The 22,056-nt window shown below is 52.6% G+C and overlaps 8 protein-coding genes across 8 annotated transcripts; 3 read left to right on the top strand and 5 right to left on the bottom strand.

Moving 5' to 3' along the window:
* Positions 1 to 295: 295 nt before the first annotated feature.
* PV07_01166 (uncharacterized protein) lies at positions 296 to 1,371 on the bottom strand (the record flags this gene model as incomplete). The annotated part of the gene is made up of 2 exons (XM_016387676.1): positions 296 to 958; positions 1,078 to 1,371. 2 exons carry the CDS (start codon positions 1,369 to 1,371, stop codon positions 296 to 298), a joined length of 957 nt encoding a protein of 318 aa, XP_016254604.1.
* Positions 1,372 to 2,096: 725 nt separating this feature from the next.
* PV07_01165 (uncharacterized protein) lies at positions 2,097 to 3,492 on the bottom strand (the record flags this gene model as incomplete). The annotated part of the gene is made up of 3 exons (XM_016387675.1): positions 2,097 to 2,468; positions 2,587 to 2,762; positions 2,839 to 3,492. The coding sequence occupies 3 exons, from the start codon at positions 3,490 to 3,492 to the stop codon at positions 2,210 to 2,212; spliced, it is 1,089 nt and encodes a 362-aa protein (XP_016254603.1). The 3' UTR covers positions 2,097 to 2,209.
* A 1,522-nt stretch (positions 3,493 to 5,014) lies between these two features.
* Positions 5,015 to 7,211, bottom strand: PV07_01164 (uncharacterized protein; the record flags this gene model as incomplete). Its single annotated transcript, XM_016387674.1, has 2 exons — positions 5,015 to 5,478; positions 5,537 to 7,211. The coding sequence occupies 2 exons, from the start codon at positions 7,209 to 7,211 to the stop codon at positions 5,144 to 5,146; spliced, it is 2,010 nt and encodes a 669-aa protein (XP_016254602.1). The 3' UTR covers positions 5,015 to 5,143.
* Positions 7,212 to 8,269: 1,058 nt separating this feature from the next.
* On the top strand, positions 8,270 to 9,150 carry PV07_01163 (uncharacterized protein; the record flags this gene model as incomplete). Its single annotated transcript, XM_016387673.1, has 2 exons — positions 8,270 to 8,313; positions 8,385 to 9,150. The coding sequence occupies 2 exons, from the start codon at positions 8,270 to 8,272 to the stop codon at positions 9,148 to 9,150; spliced, it is 810 nt and encodes a 269-aa protein (XP_016254601.1).
* Positions 8,659 to 13,150, bottom strand: PV07_01162 (uncharacterized protein). The gene has a single exon (XM_016387672.1). The coding sequence runs from the start codon at positions 12,339 to 12,341 to the stop codon at positions 9,339 to 9,341; it is 3,003 nt and encodes a 1,000-aa protein (XP_016254600.1). The 5' UTR covers positions 12,342 to 13,150; the 3' UTR covers positions 8,659 to 9,338.
* Positions 13,151 to 13,662: 512 nt separating this feature from the next.
* Positions 13,663 to 16,766, top strand: PV07_01161 (uncharacterized protein). The gene is made up of 2 exons (XM_016387671.1): positions 13,663 to 16,165; positions 16,259 to 16,766. The coding sequence occupies exons 1-2, from the start codon at positions 15,277 to 15,279 to the stop codon at positions 16,510 to 16,512; spliced, it is 1,143 nt and encodes a 380-aa protein (XP_016254599.1). The 5' UTR covers positions 13,663 to 15,276; the 3' UTR covers positions 16,513 to 16,766.
* A 1,408-nt stretch (positions 16,767 to 18,174) lies between these two features.
* Positions 18,175 to 19,817, bottom strand: PV07_01160 (uncharacterized protein). Its single transcript, XM_016387670.1, has 3 exons — positions 19,435 to 19,817; positions 18,577 to 19,372; positions 18,175 to 18,507 (listed from the first exon to the last, which is right to left on the bottom strand). Exons 1-3 carry the CDS (start codon positions 19,662 to 19,664, stop codon positions 18,406 to 18,408), a joined length of 1,128 nt encoding a protein of 375 aa, XP_016254598.1. The 5' UTR covers positions 19,665 to 19,817; the 3' UTR covers positions 18,175 to 18,405.
* Positions 19,818 to 20,050: 233 nt separating this feature from the next.
* On the top strand, positions 20,051 to 21,820 carry PV07_01159 (ribosomal protein L11). Its single transcript, XM_016387669.1, has 2 exons — positions 20,051 to 20,380; positions 20,434 to 21,820. The coding sequence occupies exons 1-2, from the start codon at positions 20,252 to 20,254 to the stop codon at positions 20,764 to 20,766; spliced, it is 462 nt and encodes a 153-aa protein (XP_016254597.1). The 5' UTR covers positions 20,051 to 20,251; the 3' UTR covers positions 20,767 to 21,820.
* Positions 21,821 to 22,056: the final 236 nt, after the last annotated feature.

The following is a 22,056-nucleotide window of genomic DNA, read 5'->3' as shown; positions in this document are numbered from 1 at the left end:
TGCCCGCCTTGGGACGGCGCCAGACGGCCGTTCCGCGCCAAAACTCCAGCCTTCAATAGGGAACATATAAAAGCCACAGTCTATAGGCTACTGATCTATTAATTGATCGTCCTACTTTTCTTTGGATAGCCAGTCGTTGGCACCATGGCTCCAGATAGACATATTGCAAAGCAGCTCTGCCGGTAGGGAGCCGTGACAACATCAGTACCAAATAGCTGACTGATTCCTGATGAATATCTGCCCGCACGTTTTGTTACGCATGCTGTCGTGCACGTCCAGCTTGTAAAAGTCATTTTCATTGGTTAAACACATCCAGAGCGGCCTCATGCTTGATCCCTTCCCAGATCTCGTCGATCCCCTGGCTGGCCTTCTCGCTCAATTTGCCGCGTTCTATGCTTTCCAACGTCTGTCGGAGCTGCTCCACGCTGCTGGCACCGATGACGATTGCGTCGCCCTTTTCTGGGTCGAGCGCCGAGTTGGCCGCGACCCAGCGATACGCCAGTTCGGCGCGGGTGCAGCCCTGCTCGGCCGCGATGGCCTCCCACTTGGTCAGCGCCTCCAGATAGGACGGTTTGTGGAACATCCTCCGGAAATGGTTGCCGCCGGGGTGGTCGTCGGCAAAGCGACCCACGCCGTCGATGACCTGTTGCGCCGTCTTGGTCAAGAGCCCCCCGGCGAGCGGGCTGTAGGCGTAGAAGGAGATCCCGAGCCGGCGGAGGGCCGGGAATAGCAGCGTCTCCTGGAGCCGGGCCACGGGGCTATAGTTTCCCTGGTATACCGTAGGGAGGACCCATCCTCTCGACTTACAGATGCCATAGGCCTTTTCAACGTCCGCGGCGGTAAAGTTGGACAGGCCAAAGCGCTTGAACAGGCCAGCTTGGTAGACTTGGTTGACACCCTCGAGGGTCTCTTCGATCGGGGTCTGAGCGTCTGGAGAATGGAGGTAGAAGATGTTGACCTACGAAAGAACATGAGCATGATTTGAATATCAAGTGAAGATTATTATGACCAACACGATGGTCACGACGCCACGGTTTTGGTTCGAGAGCCACCTCGCAGACGACATTGACAACTAACCTGCTTTACTCCCAGCCTCTCGAGGCTCTCGCGCGCAGCCCGGACGATGTTCTCTTTGCTGCCCGACCCTGGCTCCCACCCGCCCAACCATTTCGTGTCGATTAGGAACCTCTCGCCCGCCTTGATCTCGCCCAGCCGCTGCTCAGATCTGCCGTATAACTGCGCCGTGTCGATAGTGTCGACGTGATGTTTCTCGAGCAACGAAAACGCCAACTGGATATTGTCTTCGTCGATGAACGGCGGGTCGTTCCCTATGGGTACGGCGCCGAAGATGACTCTCAAATGCTCAGACATGATGGAAACTCTCCAAGTATCTGCCACCCTCAGGAAATGCGCCTCAGGGCTTGGTTTGCCAGGGGCACCTGTACTTCAAAAGAAAGAAAGAAAATGTCGTTCAATGCCACCAGGGTCGAGAGCCTTTCCATCAATTCGTCCGCATCCATGCTTGTCAGCCCGAAACTAGTCGCAAAATCCCGCTGCTTTCAAGATCCAACTCCCAAAGAGGTTTAGACAGCCGAAAAGGTAGAGAATGTGGGGTATTTCTATCAGTCTCGAGACCGGCCCGGAACCGGTCAAAACACGGTCTTTACAGGCGTGAGTGTCGAGTTCATCCTGATGAAGATGGTTTGCTGACTACTGCCTACGTATTGAACTTCGACGATACGCGGCTTGATTTGGAATCTCAAGCTCAGGTATTTCTCGATGGTGCCGAGTTTCGTGCCGTTTCTCCTCTCTGGTCTATGCCCAGACCGCTGGGAGGAGGAAGGCGAAAATACGTACGTGGGTACGTCGGGGAAGAAGGTACATGGGGATAAGGGGACGACATACCGTAAGGCGAAGATCGTTTGTGTGCGGCATATCAGTGGCGGCCGCTCGAGTATCTGATTGTTATGACGCCAACTTGTGAAGAAAACAATATCCGAATTACTCAAATTCGAGCACGGACAATTGGTATGTAGATTTCGAGAGCACAACTTCTAGTATTTCTACAATCCTAATGTTCTGTGATATAAAATTGACTGACCGTAAAAAGGGTTGTCCAACTTGACCTTGCTTGCTCCAGTGCTCTGATTCATGCAATGCCATGTTTCGCTGTCTTTATTGGCGGCCACGTTGTATTAATCATGACTCCTCAAGCTGCCGCGACCTTGATTTGCCCTGCAGGATTTGTAGTATCACCAAAGTCGGCGGGCTTCGAAGACTCCACATCTGGCATGGCATTCAGCGTCTTGCCAGCGTCCTCCATACGACCTGTGAGCATTGCCAGAGGCACGTTAGGGCCCCAAACGTGAAGCGTACCGGGAGCGGCATGCTCTCGGCCACAGGGCGTGTGTTGGTTTACGAGGTCTCCGTCCGCATAGTGCTCCACGATATTGCCTGAAGCATCAAACCTGAATGATGAAATCCAAACGTTAATCGTGGGTAGCAAAACTGGCAACTAATCGTAGATCCAAAAGCAGAGGAGCCTAGTCTCAGTGAAAGAGAGAGGTATAGGTGAATCCCACTCACCAGTAATCAAAGATCTGGCTTCCAAGGACATGCCGTCCGATGCCCCAGCAATTGGTCCAGCCGTGCAGCCGGAGCCAGTCGTGGCCCAGGTTCTGTGTATCAAAATCACTGATCTCGAAGCTGGAGTGGTGGATATGTGCAGGTTTGTGGTCTGGTCCGGCGGCGAGGAAGAATGACTGTAAAGGCACACTCTCAGTCTTCTGCTGATCCGTAGAAGAGGCTCGGTCAGGATTATAAAGGCTCAGGACTTACATGGTGGTCAGTATACTCGTCTCCCAGATCAATGTGGTTGAACGTGGTTTCGTCCTCGAGCGTTTTCGGATCGTAGACCGTATCGGTCGGCTTCAAGTTCATCAGACGGTGGTACCAATCCAGAGTTTCCATGAACTTTGATCGGGGTACGACATATCCATAATGCCCAAGCTTGTGGACTGGACTAGGGCCGTTGCGGTACCGCCGCACATTGCCCTTGCGGGGCTTATCAAAGGGAGAGTTTGTCGTAGGACTTGTCTGCTCGAGCAAGCCGGTGGTGCCATCATAATTGCGCAGCTGCTGGCCGAAGACAAAACCGACAAGGAAGCCGCAGGGGTCGCGTACAGTGACCACTTTCCCACCCCCAGGTCCGTCGTTGTCGTATATGGCAGATGCTCCCGGCTGGGATGCGGCCTTCTTGAGATCTTCTTCGCTCGAGACAACCCAGTATCCGCCAACAAAGTGTCGTTTCGAGTCCGGCGATTGTTCTGCTACGTATATATACGGATCAATGCCAAATCCTCGGAGGTATACTTTGTCTGGAGTTCGTTGTTCCTCGACTGTGCCGAAGTCAGAGAAGAATTTCAACGCTTTTTCGAGGTCAGGGTGCTGGTAGTGCACAAAAGCGAGTCGAGTCACTCGGACCTGCGCCATTTTTGCCTGCTCAGTTTCTTTCAAGTAGTCCGGAGATGCAAGGAAAGACTGCCGTTCTCTGTCGAGGTGCGCCAATTATGAGAAGTATGATGTGCCTCCGAGGCCTCGTCAACTCCGCAAATCTTTCAGAATACTGCAGAGGCCTAAACCCCAAAGCTGGAGTAAATCTTCACGGTTGAGCGACCAAAGGCATACAAGCGGTGCCTCTCTGAATAGCCGGATCTTTTAATAATCTCTCGGCATAAGGCCCCTTCACCGCGAGGCAAATTCGTGGGTCCAGGCAACGGACGGTGAAAGCCGGCCCCCCGGTTGACGGTAGGTAGGCTTTCCGTATCACGAGAACTCGAGCTCGTTCAATCTCTAATACTACCCTAGTAGCCTGATTGGGATTGTCTTCAGTTTCAGACTCAAGGCATCCTTTTAGATTGGTGCATAATTTGAGAGAAGAGATGGTTTGGATTTGAGGTAAGGAAAGACCAACAGAGACAGCATCATGGGGTTCAAGAATCTGGTTCGGTCTGAGGATGAAGGCCAGGCAAAGTTTGAAGATTGAGTGGTCACCAAGGTTAGCAGCCCAGAAGGCAATCCCGATCCGCAGAAGCTGGTCAACCCCATTCGATTTCGAAGTTGTCAAGAATGTCGTATAGAAACCCGTATCAGACGTGGGTCGTTTTGTATAGACCACTTAGTCCATATACAAATCGATAGAGGACTTGTTTTCAGAATGTCTCGACCTCGACTCCGGCCAGGTGCTATGCCATCACAGCACAGGTAGGTTACTGTTTGCCTATGCCATGGATAAACATTCGTCGCCGCTGAGATTCTACAATATGCGCTCAATATTGTGACAGTATCTGCACACCCACCTCGATGCCAACGTAGGTGGTATGTAGTTATAGCCTCGCGTTTTGATATAATCATTCCTGAAACGACCAAGGTATCACATCGCACCTCTCTTCCCAGCTCCAAAGAGCTTTTGATGCGAGACTTTGCTCTGCGACTGATAGAACCGGCGGTCGGTGCGAAGGGAAGAGTTTTGCTAAAAGGGTCCGGGATCATTCCACCAGGTCAACTCGATCGGCGATGGTGATGGTAGCCCGGAAAGTGAGGAAAGAATGGTCTAAATGGTCTCAAGGGGCAATAGATCTCTCTGTGAGTTGTCTAAAGGACCACCGGAGGAGAGAAGAGGATACGAGAGCCATAAGGCTCGCTCGGTAGACAGTCCTGGCATCATGTGATGCGATGTGATAAGATTCCTTGCTCCCAGATTAGGTGCTCGCACCAGATATCGGCGGCACCGTAGTCACTACGCTTGCCTAGCTGGCTCGATTACTGGTTCCAGGGCGTCAGGGTGAGATGCCCTCTGTCGCCAGGGGAGCAATTGTCTGTCGAAAGAAGTGCTGGATTCTGTGAGGCTCCAGCTGAGACGAGAGTGTTCGAGTATTTTTTGGCTCATCTGGGTATCGTACAATCCTGGGTGATGATTTGATAACTAATGGACCATAATTTGTAAACGGTAGCCGTCGCATACCTTGCAAAGTAGGTCAATGATGGATATTTGCACATTGTGTGTCTCCAACTTGAGGGAGGAAAGAGGGCCGTTAACGGCTGTAGATATGATAAGACAATCTTCCATCCCAGGTAGGTCCGCTCACGAAAGCTCGGTGGCCCATGTTTCGCGGAATTTCTCCCACTCCATGGGGAACATATCCATGCTGAATGGAGACAGGCCAGGAAAAGCCATCTCTCCGGGATTAGACATAGTGGAAGCTGGTAAAGCTACCACTCCTTGCTGAAACCCCGGGGGAGACACTTGCTCTACCGTTTGCAATTCCTGAGTCTGCGGAATTGCTGGGATCTGGCCGTCCGACGAACCCGTGGTCACATCCAACGTCATCAGAGTTGGAAAGAAGATGGCGTAGCGTCTGGCCAGCGCAAACTCGTCGGAGCTAAGGGGAGAACCTTTGCGCACAATCCTTTGGATATCTGTGGAACATGTTTATTAGCGGGGCAGCGGACACCAACAAGAGCGCTGCGAACTTGCCCAGAATGGATGATGCCAGCTTCCACCTCTCTGCAAATCTTTTCAAGGCCAGCGTCGTTAGATCTTCAGTGGATTGGCACAATGCTGGTTCGGTGTGCAGCCGAGGCCACGGCCTAGATGGTGGCATGAGAGAACATGGCAGAAATGGGTGAGCACGGCCTATGTACTCAGGCGCCCAGCGACTCAGGATCCGTGATATTGAGAAGGTGCGTTCAATCAAGGCCGAGTCTATATCCATCCCACTCGGTGAGGAGTTGTTTGAGCGTACGAAGTCGTTCACACTGGTGGCGGAGATCATAAAGGTCGCGGAGGCGATAAATAGTTGAGTTCCAAGGATCCAATTGTTCTCCACGTAGTTAGTTTCGTCCCAGCACAAGGCCTGGGTAACAATGTCGAACTTTCGTGGTAATGCAAACTTGAGACAGCTGATATCGTTTTCGAGAATGGCCTTTTCGGTAGTCGAAATTCCCTGCTTTCCTTTCCAGTAGCCATACGCTACTGAGAGGAGGTGGTTGGCGATCAAGAACCAAGCTCTCTCACTCTGGTTCTCACAATTTTCAAGGGATTTCCATGGCTGGCCTGGACGTGTGAGCAGCAGAGCGGAAGCACATGGTTGTTCGTTGAACCAGAACCGATCGGAAATGGGCAGCTTCACTGTAAACTGCTGCCGGTCAACGGAAAAGGGCTTCTTGAAGACAGAAGAGCCGAAGGTGTCCAGCTCCCAAACTAGCCACCAGGCTCTTCGGAGCTCTTCTACTTCCACCCAGTCCTTGGAGGCTGTGAAAGGATTGTCAGCGTCGTCGATCTCGGATAGCCCCAGTTCGTAGGCCAGGCGAACGCAAACGCCAACCAAGATCCAGCCCTGCGCGGAAAAGCCCGAGGTGTACAAGGTGAAAGCCTGTACTATACACCCCTGGAGGTATGTTAATGTCGGGTTCATGTTCTTCGCGTCGTTGTAGAATTGGTGAGCACGGTGACGCAGACATTCGGGGTGCCCTGAGATTGGACTGGTTTCCGACAAGCTCGCTGGCGCTTCTTGCGCGCTCAAACTGAACATACTACAGAGGAGAAGCTTCTCATCTAGCTCGAGACCATCCAGACAATCTGCCCCAGGCTGATTTGAAGAAGAATGCGAGAGGCGGTCTGAGTAGCGGGCACGGAAGCGCGGTCCATGCAGGAGTGGTAGACACGGTTGAATCTGCTCGAAAAACACTTTCATCAAAGACATAGCGTCGTCGTACGAGATTGGGCAATTGTTTGCCTGGGACGTCTTTGCCAACAGCTCGTCGGGTTGAGCTCTCAGGGGCGAGGTCGTCGATTGAGGAGTTCCAGCGCCATTGGCAGGCGGCGGCAACGTAGTGCCGTTGGATGGATACGCTGTCGGCTGGCCGATATTCGAAAAGAGAGTATTTTCAAGAGCACTTTCAGAACTGGTCAGGATTTTCAACAGTCCGGCGGAGAAGGGTGAAGCTGGGTCTTGGAGGCTCTGTCCCTGTTGGATCTGTTTCAAGACTTCTGGATTCGACTCCAACCAGTTGACGATTCGAGACACTCGGTCCTGTAAGGTCTGGCTCTGCTGATTCGGTCGATTTCCCCTGGCCTTACTATTGCGCTTGTTGGGGAAGGTGCAGATATTGCCCGTCCGCTGACAGAGACCGCAAATGGGCCGTCGCATGTCGCATCTCGTTTTTTTCCTGTTGCATTCCTGGCACGCGCGTGCGATCACGACCGGGGCCGACATAGTACTAGCGACCGAATCGGCCCTACTTGCAGATATGAGAGAGCCAAAGGAGTCCGCCGCGTTTGGAGCAACGGTCGAGCGTATTTGCTTGAGCGGGATCCCGCGCATAGGTTTACCTCTGGAAAAGCTTTCCACGTGACCTGGCGCGGGGGTGCCAAGACGCCGAGGTAGTCTCGAAAGGATTTGCACAGCCAATTAGGTACGTTGCCCCTAATGAGGACTTTACCACAGCTACACCAACCCTTTCCTCCTTCACTACGCCACCACAGTGGTTGCGGCACGCCCTATAACTCCTACAGAGGAAGAGAATGCCACAGCAAAACCTTAGTAGTCGACACTCATGAAAACAACGAACCGAAGGCTCACCAAGTTCTGCCAGGATGTAAGTCCTGAGACTATCGACATTAGTCAGCAAGACCTCTTTGGGTGCCTCAAGACGGAACTACGCATAATAGGTATTCCTTAGATTACTTATGGCGTGGAGCCCCGAATACCGAATACATTATTATGACTTCCCTTATGGTACTACGAGGAGAGGTCGAAAGCCTCTTATTAATGATAAGGACTTCGACTCACCCTCCAGCCCCCACGGATTGCGAACCAGCGAGAAAGCAGGGTCGGCATAAAGATTTTGAGCTTCTCACACATTCCCTACTTGAAATACCCATGCCACGCTCCGGACTGCCGGATATGCCCGTAGCTGGGCCAGGAAATCCGGTCCGGCCGAGGTCTCCAAGTTCTAAGCTTGTCAGCTTACATCAGGTATCTTGGAATCGCTGAGGGCGGGACCGGGGTCGGCAACCGTCCCAGCGCCCGTGAAGATCGCCGTGTCGAAGCCTGCCGCTTTTGTAGTAGCAGAAGGGCGTTCTTGATTCTTACAATTACCCCCGGTTCAGGTCATTGCATGCATGTGGATGGGCATAGAGCAGGCCCACAAAATCCGACTATCCCCCCTTTTCTTAACCATTCAGTCTTGATTCAAGATAAACACCATGGCAAAACGGACAGCCATCGTGACTGGTTCAGCGCGCGGGATGTAGGTTCTCTTCCAGTTCGATTTGTCCAGCTGAGACCGGCCTTTGCTGATCGAACATGCGTCCGGTGCAGTGGTGAAGCAATCGCTCGACGACTAGCAGCCGAGAATTATGCGGTCTGCATCAACGATGTCGCGGCAAGTCGGCCGGAGGTCGATAAACTGGTCGCCGAACTGAACGACACCCATGGCCCGGGGACTGCCATAGGCTTCGTCGCAGACGTATCCCAAAGCATCGAGGTCCAGGCCCTGATCCAAGAATCGGTCAGGAGGCTTGGCCCCCTAACGGTCATGATAGCTAACGCAGGAATCGCGCAAGTCAAGCCGATCCTAGAAATCACGGAGGAGGAGGTAGTCAAGATTTTCAATGTCAATTTCCTGGGAGTATGGCATTGTTATACAAACGCCGCTAAACAGATGATTGCGCAGGGGCCAGCTCCCCCGGGCAGTACGGGATACAAGATCATCGGAGCAGCTTCGATTCTGGCGTTGAAGCCATTTCCGCTTCTCCCGCACTATTCAGTGTCAAAATGGGCTGTTCGGGGTCTTACTCAGGTCTTCGCTATGGAAATGGCCAAACACAAGATCAGTGTCAATTGCTATGCCCCTGGGATAGTCGGGACAGATATGATGGACAAGATTGATCGAAAACTTGCCGAGATGGAGGGGAAACAGCCTGGAGAGGTTGCGGCGAGGCTGAGTCTCGAAATGACGGCTATGGGCAGAGTGAGCGTACCCCAAGATGTGAGCAAGGTTGTTGGCGGCTTCTTATGTGGTCCTGACTCGGATTTTGTTACTGGCCAAACTATCGTTGTGGATGGTGGCATAGTCTTCACATAACACGTCTATCTCTCTGGCAGGAGATCTCTCTTTCACGTGGACGCCGACCGTTGTCATCCATTTCAATATTCAGATGTTGTGTGATAAGTTTAGCCTGCTTGACTGCTCCCCAGAAATCGAACCCAACCCCTGTGCCCCCGGATTTTCCCCATATCCCCCCAGTCCTGAATCCGTGCTCGCATCAGTCATTATTCGATAGACTTCCAGATGGAAATGTTCTTCTCCATCTCCGATCTCCGATCGATGCCGGCTTGCAAATCCATTTCGTACAATTTGTGCATCTCCTGCAACCGATGCTCCATATTGTAGCGGTACCTAGCTGCCGACTTCAAGCTCTCAAAATCGTTCCGGTTCACCGCATCATGGAAAATCCTTCTCATGCGATCACTGTAAAGTTGGCAACTTGTTCCTCGAAGTAAAGAGTTTTTGCGCAAAATGGGCACAAGTTTGAGTGTCTTGGAGACGTCTCGTGCAATCGGTCGATCCCTGAGAGGCCACACAACTTCCTCATAACACTCTTCACAGATTGTAAACTCTGGAAGATCAGAGATGTAGTGCCAAGATTGGGTTGCCAGTAAGGTGTCCTTCACACAGTGTCGATTGCGTGAAGTGCGGCGAACAAAATCCACAAACTCCTGAAAGTCCCTGTGCCTCATGGTCTCCTTCGAGCGCTCAGCTAGTCGCTCCAGTTCGTTCAGCATGGGCAAGAAATGACGGCTGTTTGTGTTCAGATTGCATATCTTCTCTTGCTCTTTCTTCTCCTGCGGTCGATCGAATACGCAGAATTGAAGCGCAGGAAAGATCAGGTCAATATTTCTTACGCAGGCGGAGCATACGTCGAAATTGTCCACGGGCTTTTTCGTTCTAGGATCGGTTAGATGATACCATCTTCTCACATCGGCCTTACTACCAGCGCATGGCTTGGTCCCGGATGGCGGACCATTGGCGATTTGCCAGACAAGCATAAGATCCTTTCTGTCTTGTCGTATCGATTGCAGCCAAGCAACCCGAAGCCATAGGAAGCTCATCGCACAAGCGATCGGCCGGCGGGGCTCTTTCGGTAGGCTCGGGACAAAATGGTCGCGAAAGCGGGTAGCGCCGAGAAAACTCATGCAAGACGGACAAAAATCGAGGAATGACATATCCCGAATTGTGTACCAATCATGATGTCCAGCTGCCGGTCTCGACCGCGGACACGGAGGCAACGAGTTTGGTCTGGGTGGGCTGTTGGACAAGATGCTCGGAAGCTCCAGGTTCATTGGACTCGACATCAGCGCTGGTTGGGTAGGGAAGTGATGTGGCTGCTGATGCCCTTGACCAGGCACGCTTGAAAAGGCCCTGAAAGGGGCTGGAGGGCGCAGCTCAGGAGAATGGGAATAAGAAGATGATCTCGACGCTGTACGGGGCGACTCAGGTGGCGCCGGTGGGTACAGCACACTCTTGGACGCTGAACGGTCTTCGTTTATCGTGTAGGTTGTTGTCCGCGCATTCGTGCCCTCATTTCGACCTACAACGGAATTCGTCCTTGATAGGCTCTGATACACTGGCTGAGACTCTTCCATAACAGGAGAAGGCTTTCTTGAACGCTGACCGCTGCTTGGCCTACTCTGAGAGCCACTACTTTGTGTCTCCACAGACTGCGAAGTGTTTGATCGAGACAGGGCAGGGATCGCCTTAGCCGCTAGGGAAGCACCCAATGTTGCGGCTCCTAGAAGAGATGTGACATTCTTAATGTCTTTGAAATGTGTGTCGTCAATCGACTGTGGACGAGACCGTTGCTTAGACGACCTTGACGCGTAGTGAGACTGTTCAAAATAGTCTCTGGGTGATCGGTCGGCGCCTCGAGGTGTCTGTGGCGGACTGTGCGCTGGGGAGCCGCGCGGAGAAACATGGCGAGAATTGCTGTCCTCATAGTTGAGTTGTTTGTTTTTATTCGCTTTGAAAGCCTCTTCGAGAAAGTCCTCCATGCCGGACGTCGTTCGAGCAGAGGGGGCTGGCTGGACCTCACGATATGGTCGGTCACTTGAGGGATATTCCTCTTTGTTCGACTCGTCTTTGGACGACGTGCCATAGTACCGAGAGCGGGTACGGGTTAGCTTCGGTCTCTCGTCCTTGTCGCTCCAGTTTCGCGAGTTTCGTCTCGACAAGCCTCCTCGATCAGCCTTTCTCTCATCAACTGACCGCTGGCGACGGCTTTGACTTTCCTCAGCGGAAGAGGTGTATGGCGAATCCGCAGTCAACCTTGATGACGTCTGACGGTTGCCAGGCTGTTCAGAGGCAGTAGCATGGTCAATTACAGACGATCGTGCAGAGTCTCCGTTTAACTTTGGGGTCTGGGGAGGCGTAATGTGGTCTTGGCCAGTGTAGGTATAGCCGGTAAACCCTCCTTGCGACGGAGCAGGGCTGCGATATCGATGAGCGCGCCGACTGAATTTGCCGTCGGGACTTTCGTTTCGCGCAGAGGGCTTCGACGACTTGACCTTTTCAGATTCTGACCTGTCTGAATGAGAGAAGCTTTCCCTTGCAGCCCGACTTCGACTTCGTTCTGTTCTCCTTCTCGTCTTGGATTTCCGATCGGAGTCACTGCTGTCTCGGTCCAATCCTCCTGTTCTAGGATGTACAGAGACGGACCTTCTCGGCTCATGAGCATGCATCGGCGTCAACAACGTACTGTTACGTTGAGCCTCGGAAGAAAGCGTTGCCCCCAACCCAGCAGGAGTATGAGCGTAGGGAGAAGGAGCACGGCGATGGCCTGTCCGCATGCCCTCAAGGCCTGGCCCCAGATCTGTGTGTATCCTTGTGACTTGAGGTCTTCCCCTTGGTCCAGCATGCTCTGGGAGCTGAGTTGTTGATCTAGATCGTTGCAATGGCTCGGTCTGCAGGAATTTTTCGGGTTCAGATTCCAAAGGCTGAGAGGGCACGAGGACGAACCTCGTCTCCGTGTTGACAATTGGTTGTCGATGAGAATCTGGAGATGTGCCATCCGACGCCAGCTCACTCTCCTTGGGTGGGCAAGATTGGACCGGGGCTTTGTTGTCGAGGATGATGGGATACTGATCCACCGAGCCCCTACTGCTTGCAGGTTGATTCTCGCTTTTCAATTGATGTAGAGTGATGCCAGGTATGTGTTCCCTCGCTAATGCCACTTCTTCGTCCTCCACGCATGGGGACGGCGGCCAAGTTTGCGTCATCTTAACTGACCCAACGTCGCAGCCTAACGCAGGACCAGGTACTCATTGCCAGACTGTCCCACGTGCAGTCCAGCCAGTCTTATATACAAAATCTTCAGCGCACCTCAGGCCACACATCAAGGCTATTGAGCACAATCTTTGTTATGTTGTTGGGGCAAGGACAGCGGGTGTCAAGTGGTGTTGGACGAAGCACCGTCACCTGAGGAAACCCGTATCGTAGGGCGCTGGGAGTTGGGGTGGTTGCGTTTCGAATCGTGTCGCAAGTGGGCGTAGGTCGTGTAAGAGGAAAACAGCCCGGATCGAAATCAGCACATCATATGCAACAGACGGATGAACCTTTGCCTTCCCGAGCCCACAACAGGTGAATGAAGGCTACGCAATCGACCCAACCTAGGAGTTCCGTTGCCCAAGATGGCGATTTGAAAGTGTTGAAGCCGCGTAGGTAGTTTCGATAGAAAGGCTACACAGGTGGCTGAGAGTTGTCCGCGTCCCAAGAAGTGTTAACCGGGTGCGCCTCAATCGACAAAACCTGCCTTATCCTCCAGTCAAGGATGGATATCGGACAACAATGGAGCTGGGCAAAGAGGAGAACGGTAGCGGGCCGTGAATGCCTACGATCCGGAGGGGCATGCTGTGGTGGTGGGTACCCGAGAGGTTCTGTTTGAGGCGAAACCTGAAGTGGAGATGAGGGAGTCGAGGAAAATGGCGGTGTCCCCCAGTCTACCCAGTGCAGAGACGCATTCTAACAAGGGACATAGATGAGGCTTTTCTGTGTAAGGATGATGGAAGTTGGGATCGGTAGGGCTTTTGATCTGGTCGAGCGACGATTGGACACCCACGCGAGTTGCTTTGCAAACACACAGGATCAGACGGTGAAGCGGCGCAGTGCGCACTGCGCGCACACCAACACCCCACACAAAACTAACAAACCTTCAACACCACCACCATGCCACCATCATCACTCTTGCATGGATGCCAATGCACTAATTGCATCCCCTGGCCCTGCCGCCCGCCCATTTGCGCCTCCCACGGCCCTCATTTGTCGGCCTAGAAGCCTCTCCAAACCCATTGGCGACCCCCTGGAGCTTCCCGCGCCTTGCCTAGGTACAGTCAGTGGCCACCCCTCCCATGGCCTGCAAGTCAGTACTGATGTTTGGAGGACATACTGAGCGTGGCACAAGACCATGCTCTAGCTATCTCGATGCATGATTGCGCCAGCATTCCTTCTCGCGTCCATTTCTTGACTGCGGCAGATGATTGATGCAGTGATATACACTCGGATGCCGCCATGAACGCGACCGTCGATCCTTCGGCCGCCTTCCTCGTTTTACCATTATTAGCACGCATTTTAGCACATTACAAAGGTACTTGGTGCTGACAGGGCCATTACCATAGCCCCTCGACACACTCATCAACGTCTGCGAGAGGTCCTACTAGCCTGCAATGTACTTCCGAAAGAAGCTGAGGTGAGGTGGGATGCTTGTGAGGTACTCCGAAGAAGAGGAAAGTTCCAACACCCTACCAAAAGGCCCTGTCAGGTTCTGGGCCCAATTGGATCGAACTATGTTGACAGACCATTTTTGCGAACCACTCATGAGTGCATGGTGCCTGACATGGATCGTCTGCCAGCAAAAGATGCCACGCTCAAGGCACGGCCACATTACTGTGGTGAGAGCCAGTGGCGAGGCTTGCCATCACAGCGGTGTCTGCCCAAGCCTCGTTGGCAACCCATCAATGGCAGGCTTTTGTCCCATACATAACGCCACGGACGTCCTTTCTTGTTGGGAAGAATGATTTTATAACTGCTGCATGACTCAGCTTGTCCTTTACTCATGGAGAGATGATGAAAGAGAGGGCCCGACAGTCACGCCAGATGTTTTGTCCAACCAATCCAGACGTTTCTACACACCTTTTTTGCTCTCTCGACGATTGCCTTGTTGTCCGGTTCCACAACCAGAGTAACTGTCTACTACTGTGTGGTTGCCCGTCTGGATATGCCACTAATCTCATGATGGCATGACGGACGCGAACTTGGAACTTTTGTGCGACGTTCTAAGACTGGTCAATGGCTGGGTTGATCATTCCTTACGAGCATGCCATGATTGGGGGCCCAACCATCAACCTCCCCCGTGCCCGGAAGTCGCCATCCTCGTTCAGCCCTTCTCGCTTAACACATGTTCCACGGCGGGACGCCCGCTTGCCAATCAGGCCTGCACTCATGTCAGCCTTGGATTCTACAAATTGCGCCCGGGCGCTGGGCACCTTGAAAGGGAAGCTTCGTCTCAGCTTCGGTTCAACACGGATGAATTGCCAATTGCAGCAGTCCGACTCGGCATGATAAGCAAAGTCGACACCCACCATCAAAAGCCACTTCAAGAGTGAGGGGTTCGCGGGGTAAACTGGTCTGCGGCCCAAACGAAATAGCTACTCACGCCAGTCAATTGGGCTACCCGTGTCGATTTAGGAGGACGATCCCGAAATTCGATAAGCTCTAGTACGAGCAAGAAGAGGGTTTCAATTCGAGAGACAAGCACCAACGCCATCCGCAATCAGTCAGCTGAAACAATCTAGCGAAACATCCATTGTTTACTATGTCGGGGGGCATTTGCGATATCGGCGAGATCACTCAAGCTTGCCATAAGTTGCGGAGAGAAGGTCGAATTGACCTGCTCGTGCTTAGAAATATATGACGACGATTTCGGCACTATCATTTCTCCTCACCAAGGACCAAGCTGGCACATAAGCGTCCAGATATTTGTCGAGATGTAACTGCCCTGCATGCATATTTGGAGATCGTTTATGCTGCAGCGTTGAGTCGCACGGAAACAGCCCGCGAGAAGCCCTGCCGTCCCCATATCACAGAAGGCTATATTACCATTGACATATTCACAATTGCTCCGAATTTAACGCGAGCTCAGCTCACATAAAACGTTCCATGTCTCTACGTTCTCGAGCTACATTGACAAAGATAACTACCACAGCGACAGCATCCACTCGTCTCGGCAGTCTCACCTCACAGCTATCCCTCCGCCAGAGTCCCTCCCCGCGCTTCAGTCCGAATTCCACTGCAACTCGCACCATGTCATCCCTCCCATCTACAATGAAGGCGGTCTCGTTTTCCAAGACTGGCGGCCCTGATGTCCTGGAATACACCGAGTCTCAACCTCTGCCCAAACTCGAGGACGGCCAAATTCTGGTGAAAAACAACTTTGCTGGCGTCAACTTCATTGATACCTACTTCCGCACTGGCCTGTACCCCGCATCCTATCCCCTGATCCCCGGTCAAGAGGCCGCTGGCACAGTCGCAAAGATTCAAGGAAACAACCCACTGGGATTCAAAGAGGGAGATCGCGTGGTGTGGATAAAGCAAGGAGGTTATGCCGAGTACACGGCCGTGCCCGCAGATCGAGCAATTAAAATCCCTCCAGGTGTGTCGGACGAAGACGCGGTTGGGGGTTTCCTCATGGGGATGACTGCTCTCTCGCTGGTCAAAGAGGCATACCCAGTGAAGAAAGGCGAAACGATCTTGGTCCACGCTGCCGCAGGAGGGATGGGGCTGCTCCTCTGCCAGATCCTGAGTGACATGGGATGTACAGTGATCGGCACCGCTGGCGGCCCTGAGAAGTGCGCTCTTGCTAAGGAAAACGGTGCAACGCATGTGATCGACTACAAGGCCACAAGCGGGCCAACTTGGGTCGAACAGGTGTTGAAATTAACGAATGGCGAGGGCGTGGACTGCACGTTTGACGGGGTGGGCAAGGATACCTATGAAGGCAGTATGGAGGTCGCAAAGAGAAAAAGCAAAGTTGTATACTTTGGTAACGGTGAGTTTCACAATCCCCAGTTTCTTACATGTCGTGCTATCTCCTGTTCGCTTCCGCCTTGCCTGCAACCAATTTCTAACTCTCCGCGAACAGCATCTGGTGCCATTCCTCCGATCAACATCGCGCGCCTGACGGCCAAGAACCTCTCCATCATGCGCTCCACTCTAATGAACTACATCGTCACACGCCCGGAACTTGAGTTCTATGCAAATGGTGTGCTGGACCTGATCAAGGCAGGGAAGCTGAAAATTAAAATCCACAAGGTGTACCCGCTCAGCGACGCAAAGCAGGCACACATAGACTTGGAGGGACGGAAGACTACGGGGAAGTTATTGTTGAAGTGCTAAACGGTGTGTTTGATAGGGAGCGATATGGTTCGACACCTTAACTGTTATCCAAGGGAAGACCAGCGAGGATGGAAGGGGGTGAAAGGGATGAAGAAAGCAGCCGTCCCTCAAATCTCTCAGGTGTGGACGAGGCTGTCCTCGTTTGTATTGGATCTTCCTTACTATGATCAATGATCACAAAAGCTCCTCTGACGGATATTCTGGCACTCTTTTTTAGTCCCCTGAAAACTGTAGTCCAACCCAGCTCTTACTAGTATCGCAAAATTTCTCCCTCCTGAACCATTGTCCAAGAGTTTCTCCGGAGCACCGCAGACCGTATGCACACAGCGCCGTTCAGCCAGTACCTGCTGCAACACGCATTGCAGCCCTTTGGTGTCACAGTGGCTGCCAGCACCCTGAAGTTCGATTCGTGGCGGAATCCTGTTCTGGCCGACTTTCGCCCTCACAATTGTAGCTTGCATGTGGTCCTTCTCATTCATATCCGCCGTACAGGAGCAAATGGGTCTCCGTCTTACTCTTTCCTTTTTCTTCACTCTTCAACAACGGATCGGCTCCGAAGTAACTCCTACCTCGGCCGTGACCAAGGAGCTCAGGGGTCATCTCAATGGACAATGGCGCCGCGTCTGGCTCCTGTGTAAGGAGGGTCGAACCCGTATACAGGACTTCCCATCTGTAACGATCCGGTCAACCTTCGACCGACCGAGGGAAGAAGAACCAGGGGGGTTCAGGATGGAGAACACTCACCCGATACAGAACAAATATGACATCCTTCGTCGTGACCGTCTATATTCTCAGTGATCAGTATCAGTCAATCATGTACCGGAATAACCAGACGTCGACGCAACGCTGACGAGCGAGGTGGCCACCTACACGTCTTCTCTTTCCGTAGACGCCCTCGAGACGCCCGTCCTCGTGATTGGGATCACTCGAGTTTCCGAGGACGATGGTGAGGTTTTTGATGATCTGCGTCGAGAACAGGCAGGTGGATCAGCTCCGAAGGTTTAGACAGCAGGTGAAGAAAAGTCCACCGGTAGACTTGGGAGAGCAGAGGAGAGAAGACAAGCAAGGCCTCTGAGGGTTGGGCTAGAAGTTCGAGCGAATTGCAGCCCGGCTTGCTCGTTTCCCTGGAGACTCACATCTTTCAACCTTGCCTCCAGAACGTTGCGAGCGGCGTCGTAGATGTCGCGCTGGACTCGATAAACACCTCCTCGGCGTGCGAGTCGTCTGCATCAAACATGGTCGAATCAGCATGCCGACATAAGTGAGTTCGTGGGGTTTCACCCATACCTGATGTCTCCCTTTGCTGTTGGTGAAAAGACCAGTTAGATCCAGGGCCAGAATCGTTTACGACAGTCGAATGAGAACAAACTCACTGATGGCTTTTATATTGTCTCGTAAGACCTTCCTGTGGCGTCTTGGAACTGTCGGGCCGTGCAAGCCCTTCCCACGCATGGGGAGCTGGTACCCTGGCATGTTGAGATCCGGCAGGAAACTCTGAAGCAGAGCGGCAGTACGCAACGGTGCAAGGGAGGAGAGATGAGAGTGAAGAGTAGGCGGGAACTGTAAGAGCTTTGTCGGCACTCGGTGCTTGAACGAGAGGTGAGCGGATGAGGAGAGTGGCAGGAGTCGAAGAACCGAAGTGAAATAAGTTGACGACCATCTGTAAGAAGTGAAGTGAATCTGTGGAAGAGAAGGGAAAAGAAAAACTTAGACTGAGGACCGGCCCAGTTAAGAACGACATAAAGAGTATCGAAGAATTACACATTAAACAGCTTGCTAAGGACATAGCATCTCCCATATTCAAACCATGGTTTACCTATCCAGCCCTCGTCCAATTTCTATTCCAGTCATGCAATGTCATGAGTACAAGAAACTTGATTGGGGATCTTGTCTTTATGAGATGAACGTCGCCTCAGTGAACACTTTGCCGGGCTCGGAGACCTCTGCCTCGTCGCCAACCTTGACTTTCAGCTCGAGTTCATCGTTTGATAGATACTGGTCAACACATTAGTATCGATTGCTCTCTGCAAAAGACGTTACACGAAGGGAGCCGGGGTTCCTTACCTGGAAGATGTGTGGTTTCAGGCCGGTCGCGTGACCAATGAAGGACTTAACAAAGCCGGGCAAATGTGCCAGGACATCGACCCGATCTGACTTGACCGGCAGACTGCCTCTGACTTCACTGTGAACAGCCTTGCCATCCTCCTGCCCACTCCATTTCCATAAGATCGTCCTTGGTTCTGGCCAATCGTGAGGTGTCTCTCGCATGGACGTGAGATGTTCGGCGGTACATTCACCAGCGCATATCAATTCGCCGTCTTTAGCAATGCCCCCAACTCCAACCGTAGTGTTCCCATAAGAGGCAGGTGTCGTGTATTCCATGAGGACGGCCGAGTAGTCTTTTGTATGGATGTTGGCAAAGTTCCATCTATTTGCCAGGTGGTGTGGTTTCATCCCCTGCAGAGCGTAGATATAAGTGCCTTTGCCTTCCAAGTTGTACGTCTTCGTGGGCGTCTGCATGGTGCCGGTCACTGTACACCGCGGCCAGAAGGCGTGGCGCATAGACCCCCAAGGGTGGTTCTTATCGGTGCCAAAGTAGGTTGTGCCATCTTTGCCGAGTTGAAATCCCGGCGCCGCTCTTTTAACGGTCAAGTTGACAATGCAGTTGTCATTTCTGGCAGACTTGATTGTGTACGTGTCACCCGCCTCGTTCATTTCCAGAGCCACATTGTCGGCGTAGAAGCTTGTCTTTGGCTCGTCGAAGCCGTAGTCTTTCAATGGGTCTGAGCACCAGAGATGTTTTCCGGGGCCTTCGTAGTTGAAGATTTTGCTATTGAACTGTGCCGTAGTATGGAGTCCCCTGCCAATTGATAGTCAGCGCAAATGCAGAAACAACCTTCACGCCTATCGTGCCACCCTTACCCAACATTGCTGTAGATGACTTGAGCCATGGCGGTCGTCCCGTCGTCGGTATAGAAATAAAACGTCTCGGTCTCGACATTTGTGTGGTCCATGGCCTTCCACCGCAGATCATCCTTGGAGAGGATGGAGTAGGGCACATCCTGCTTGGTAACCGGTTGGACTGCTGTAGGCCCATATTCGGGCTCCTCGGTGCCCACAACGTTGGCTAACTGCTGTTTGAACCAATTCATGTTGTCTGTAGTACTGCGACGCAGAATCAGAAGAGAATATGACCGGGAAACCGACGAGGTGTTTTATCAATTACAACAGGCAGAATGTAAGCCTATGGATGTACGGGGGAGTACCTGATGCATCAGCCATCCAGGGGAACTCGACGTCACCATAGGCGAATGGGATGCCAGCAGTGCCTTGGGGGAAATCGTTGTCGCACTTAAAGAGCCGCCCACTGACTAACAGAAATTTTAAGGCTAGGCTTCCCCTTTGCAGGCCTGCCCGAGCCCAGGCGCCCTTGTGGCCATCTCGGCGGATGCACACGGGACACCAGTCAGCAACCTGCGCTAGATCTTGCAAGGCTTAGTCGCCCGTAACTGCGCTCCTTGCAGCTGGCGCTACAGGGGTCAAGTTTGCTTTATTGAGTTGAGCTTCAATATTTTCGAGATTCAGCGCAATCTCAAGCTCCCTATCAATCAATCCTTCATCTCTCCACTGCGAGCATAGTCGTTTCTTGCAGCAGAATTGAAGAGTCCCTCTCGACGTCAGTCGGCCCCTGCTTTTACGACCCTATCCTCCCACTGAATCTGCCAAATACAAGACCATAATGGCGAAGAAGGCGCCTGCTCGTGACCAGATTGTCAAACTGATTGTTGGCGCCGGTCAAGCCAGTCCGAGCCCGCCAGTTGGTCCGGCCCTTGGTAGCAAAGGTGTCAAGAGCATGGATTTCTGCAAGGTAGGGATATTCGCTAGAGGCTCAGAGAAGTGGCCATACTGATGTCGGAGAAGGAATTCAATGCCCGAACCGCACATATTACCCCCGGTGTACCCATACCAGCGCGAGTGACAGTCCGGCCAGATCGCTCCTTCAGCTTCGACATCCGCACGCCCAACACATCGTGGCTACTCCTCCAAGCAGCTGGAGTAAAAGAGGTCAAGGGCAAAATCAAGGGCGCAAAACGACCAGGCCACGAAAGTGTCGGCACCGTTTCACTCAAACACATATTCGAGATTGCAAAAATCAAGCAAAGTGAGACACGGCTATCTGGATTGAGTCTTGAAGGTCTTTGCAAATGCATCATGTGGCAATGCAAATCCATCGGCGTCAAAGTCGTGCCGTAACCCGAGCCGCCAGATCATCTACAAGTGTGCCAACTCGAATGAGCCTCGGAGTAGCTCTGATTGCAGTGCACATTGATCACCTGGTCGAAGGCTGCAGCATTCAACCAAGGAGATACTTGCGGGACCTGTCGATATCTACAGTTGACAGCTCCTGCACCTCCACACGACGAGCCGAGCAGTCCGTGAATAGGCGAGGACCTGGACAATATCCCCTTGTATGACCAGGTCACGATCTTTGGGCATGTCTCCTGCGAACATGCGAGCAAAGTTGCCTCGGGACCAAGGCCGATGATCGACACCCGCCCGAACCCTCAATTGGGTCATAGCAGGGCGCCCTTTGCCGCAACGCATTCAAGGACAATGGGTCATGGGGGGCAAACACTACGTTCAGAACGGAGATGATCTTATTCTATCATCCCTCGAGACTGTGGACTGCTCAATGGATAGCCGAGAGAAAGCCGAAAGGGAATGGGCAAACTCCGACCGAGAAGGGATATTGGTTCATTGTCCTAACTACCTTTCGACTATCTTGCATAAAAGCACGACCTCAGACAACCACGCGACCCCGTGGGGACGGCGGCATCCCAAGAACGAAGATGCCCCTGGGTTCCGGTGGATTAGGATGACCACACAATGTGAGAATTAGGCCCAATGGCACATGTAATGCAAAACGGTCCTTGTATCCGCATGCTCAAATCAAAAGACCCTCGGTCTGGCGAAGATGACTCGTTCACTCGGAAGCTTCCAAAAGAATACGAGAACAAAGATGACGTCTTGCCTGAAAGAACCTTCTGCCTCGCGTTCAGGCAGACACCGAGACGTCGTCAGTCGCGAACGGGTAAGGTGTATGATACGTAAAGTAGGTATGCAGCATTGTCATCATATTGTGTCCGGCTGGGCCGGAAGGAAATCCTAGGACAAGGCGCTGGAGGCAAAAATAGAGCGAAAACACCAGGTAACAAGAATGGGAGAAGCAGCTTGAGAAGAGTGCAGGTGTTTGTCACACAACCCAAACCCGGTCGGCCGTTTCTGCGCTCCGCTCAATGACCCGTCCAAACACAAGCAACGCCTTTCCCCCAGTAGTAATAGTCACCTAGGTAGGCAGTGATGAGTGGTGGTGGTGGTAGAAGGAATAACGGCATGGGACGCCATCTGGATCCCCCATCGTCGTCAAGGTTGGTTCCCGTGAGCCGGGCTCATGAGCTTGACCTTGTCAGCCCAAATGACATTTGTGCCATGGTCAGAAGGGAAAAAGGGTCCTGCTGTTTCCCCAGGGCCATCGAACCACTG

The sequence above is a fragment of the Cladophialophora immunda genome, assembly GCF_000835495.1.
Source record: "Cladophialophora immunda strain CBS 83496 unplaced genomic scaffold supercont1.1, whole genome shotgun sequence".
In the NCBI taxonomy this organism is placed as follows: domain Eukaryota; kingdom Fungi; phylum Ascomycota; class Eurotiomycetes; order Chaetothyriales; family Herpotrichiellaceae; genus Cladophialophora; species Cladophialophora immunda.
Note: the sequence above shows the minus strand (reverse complement) of the source record. Positions and strands in the feature narration are given on the sequence as shown.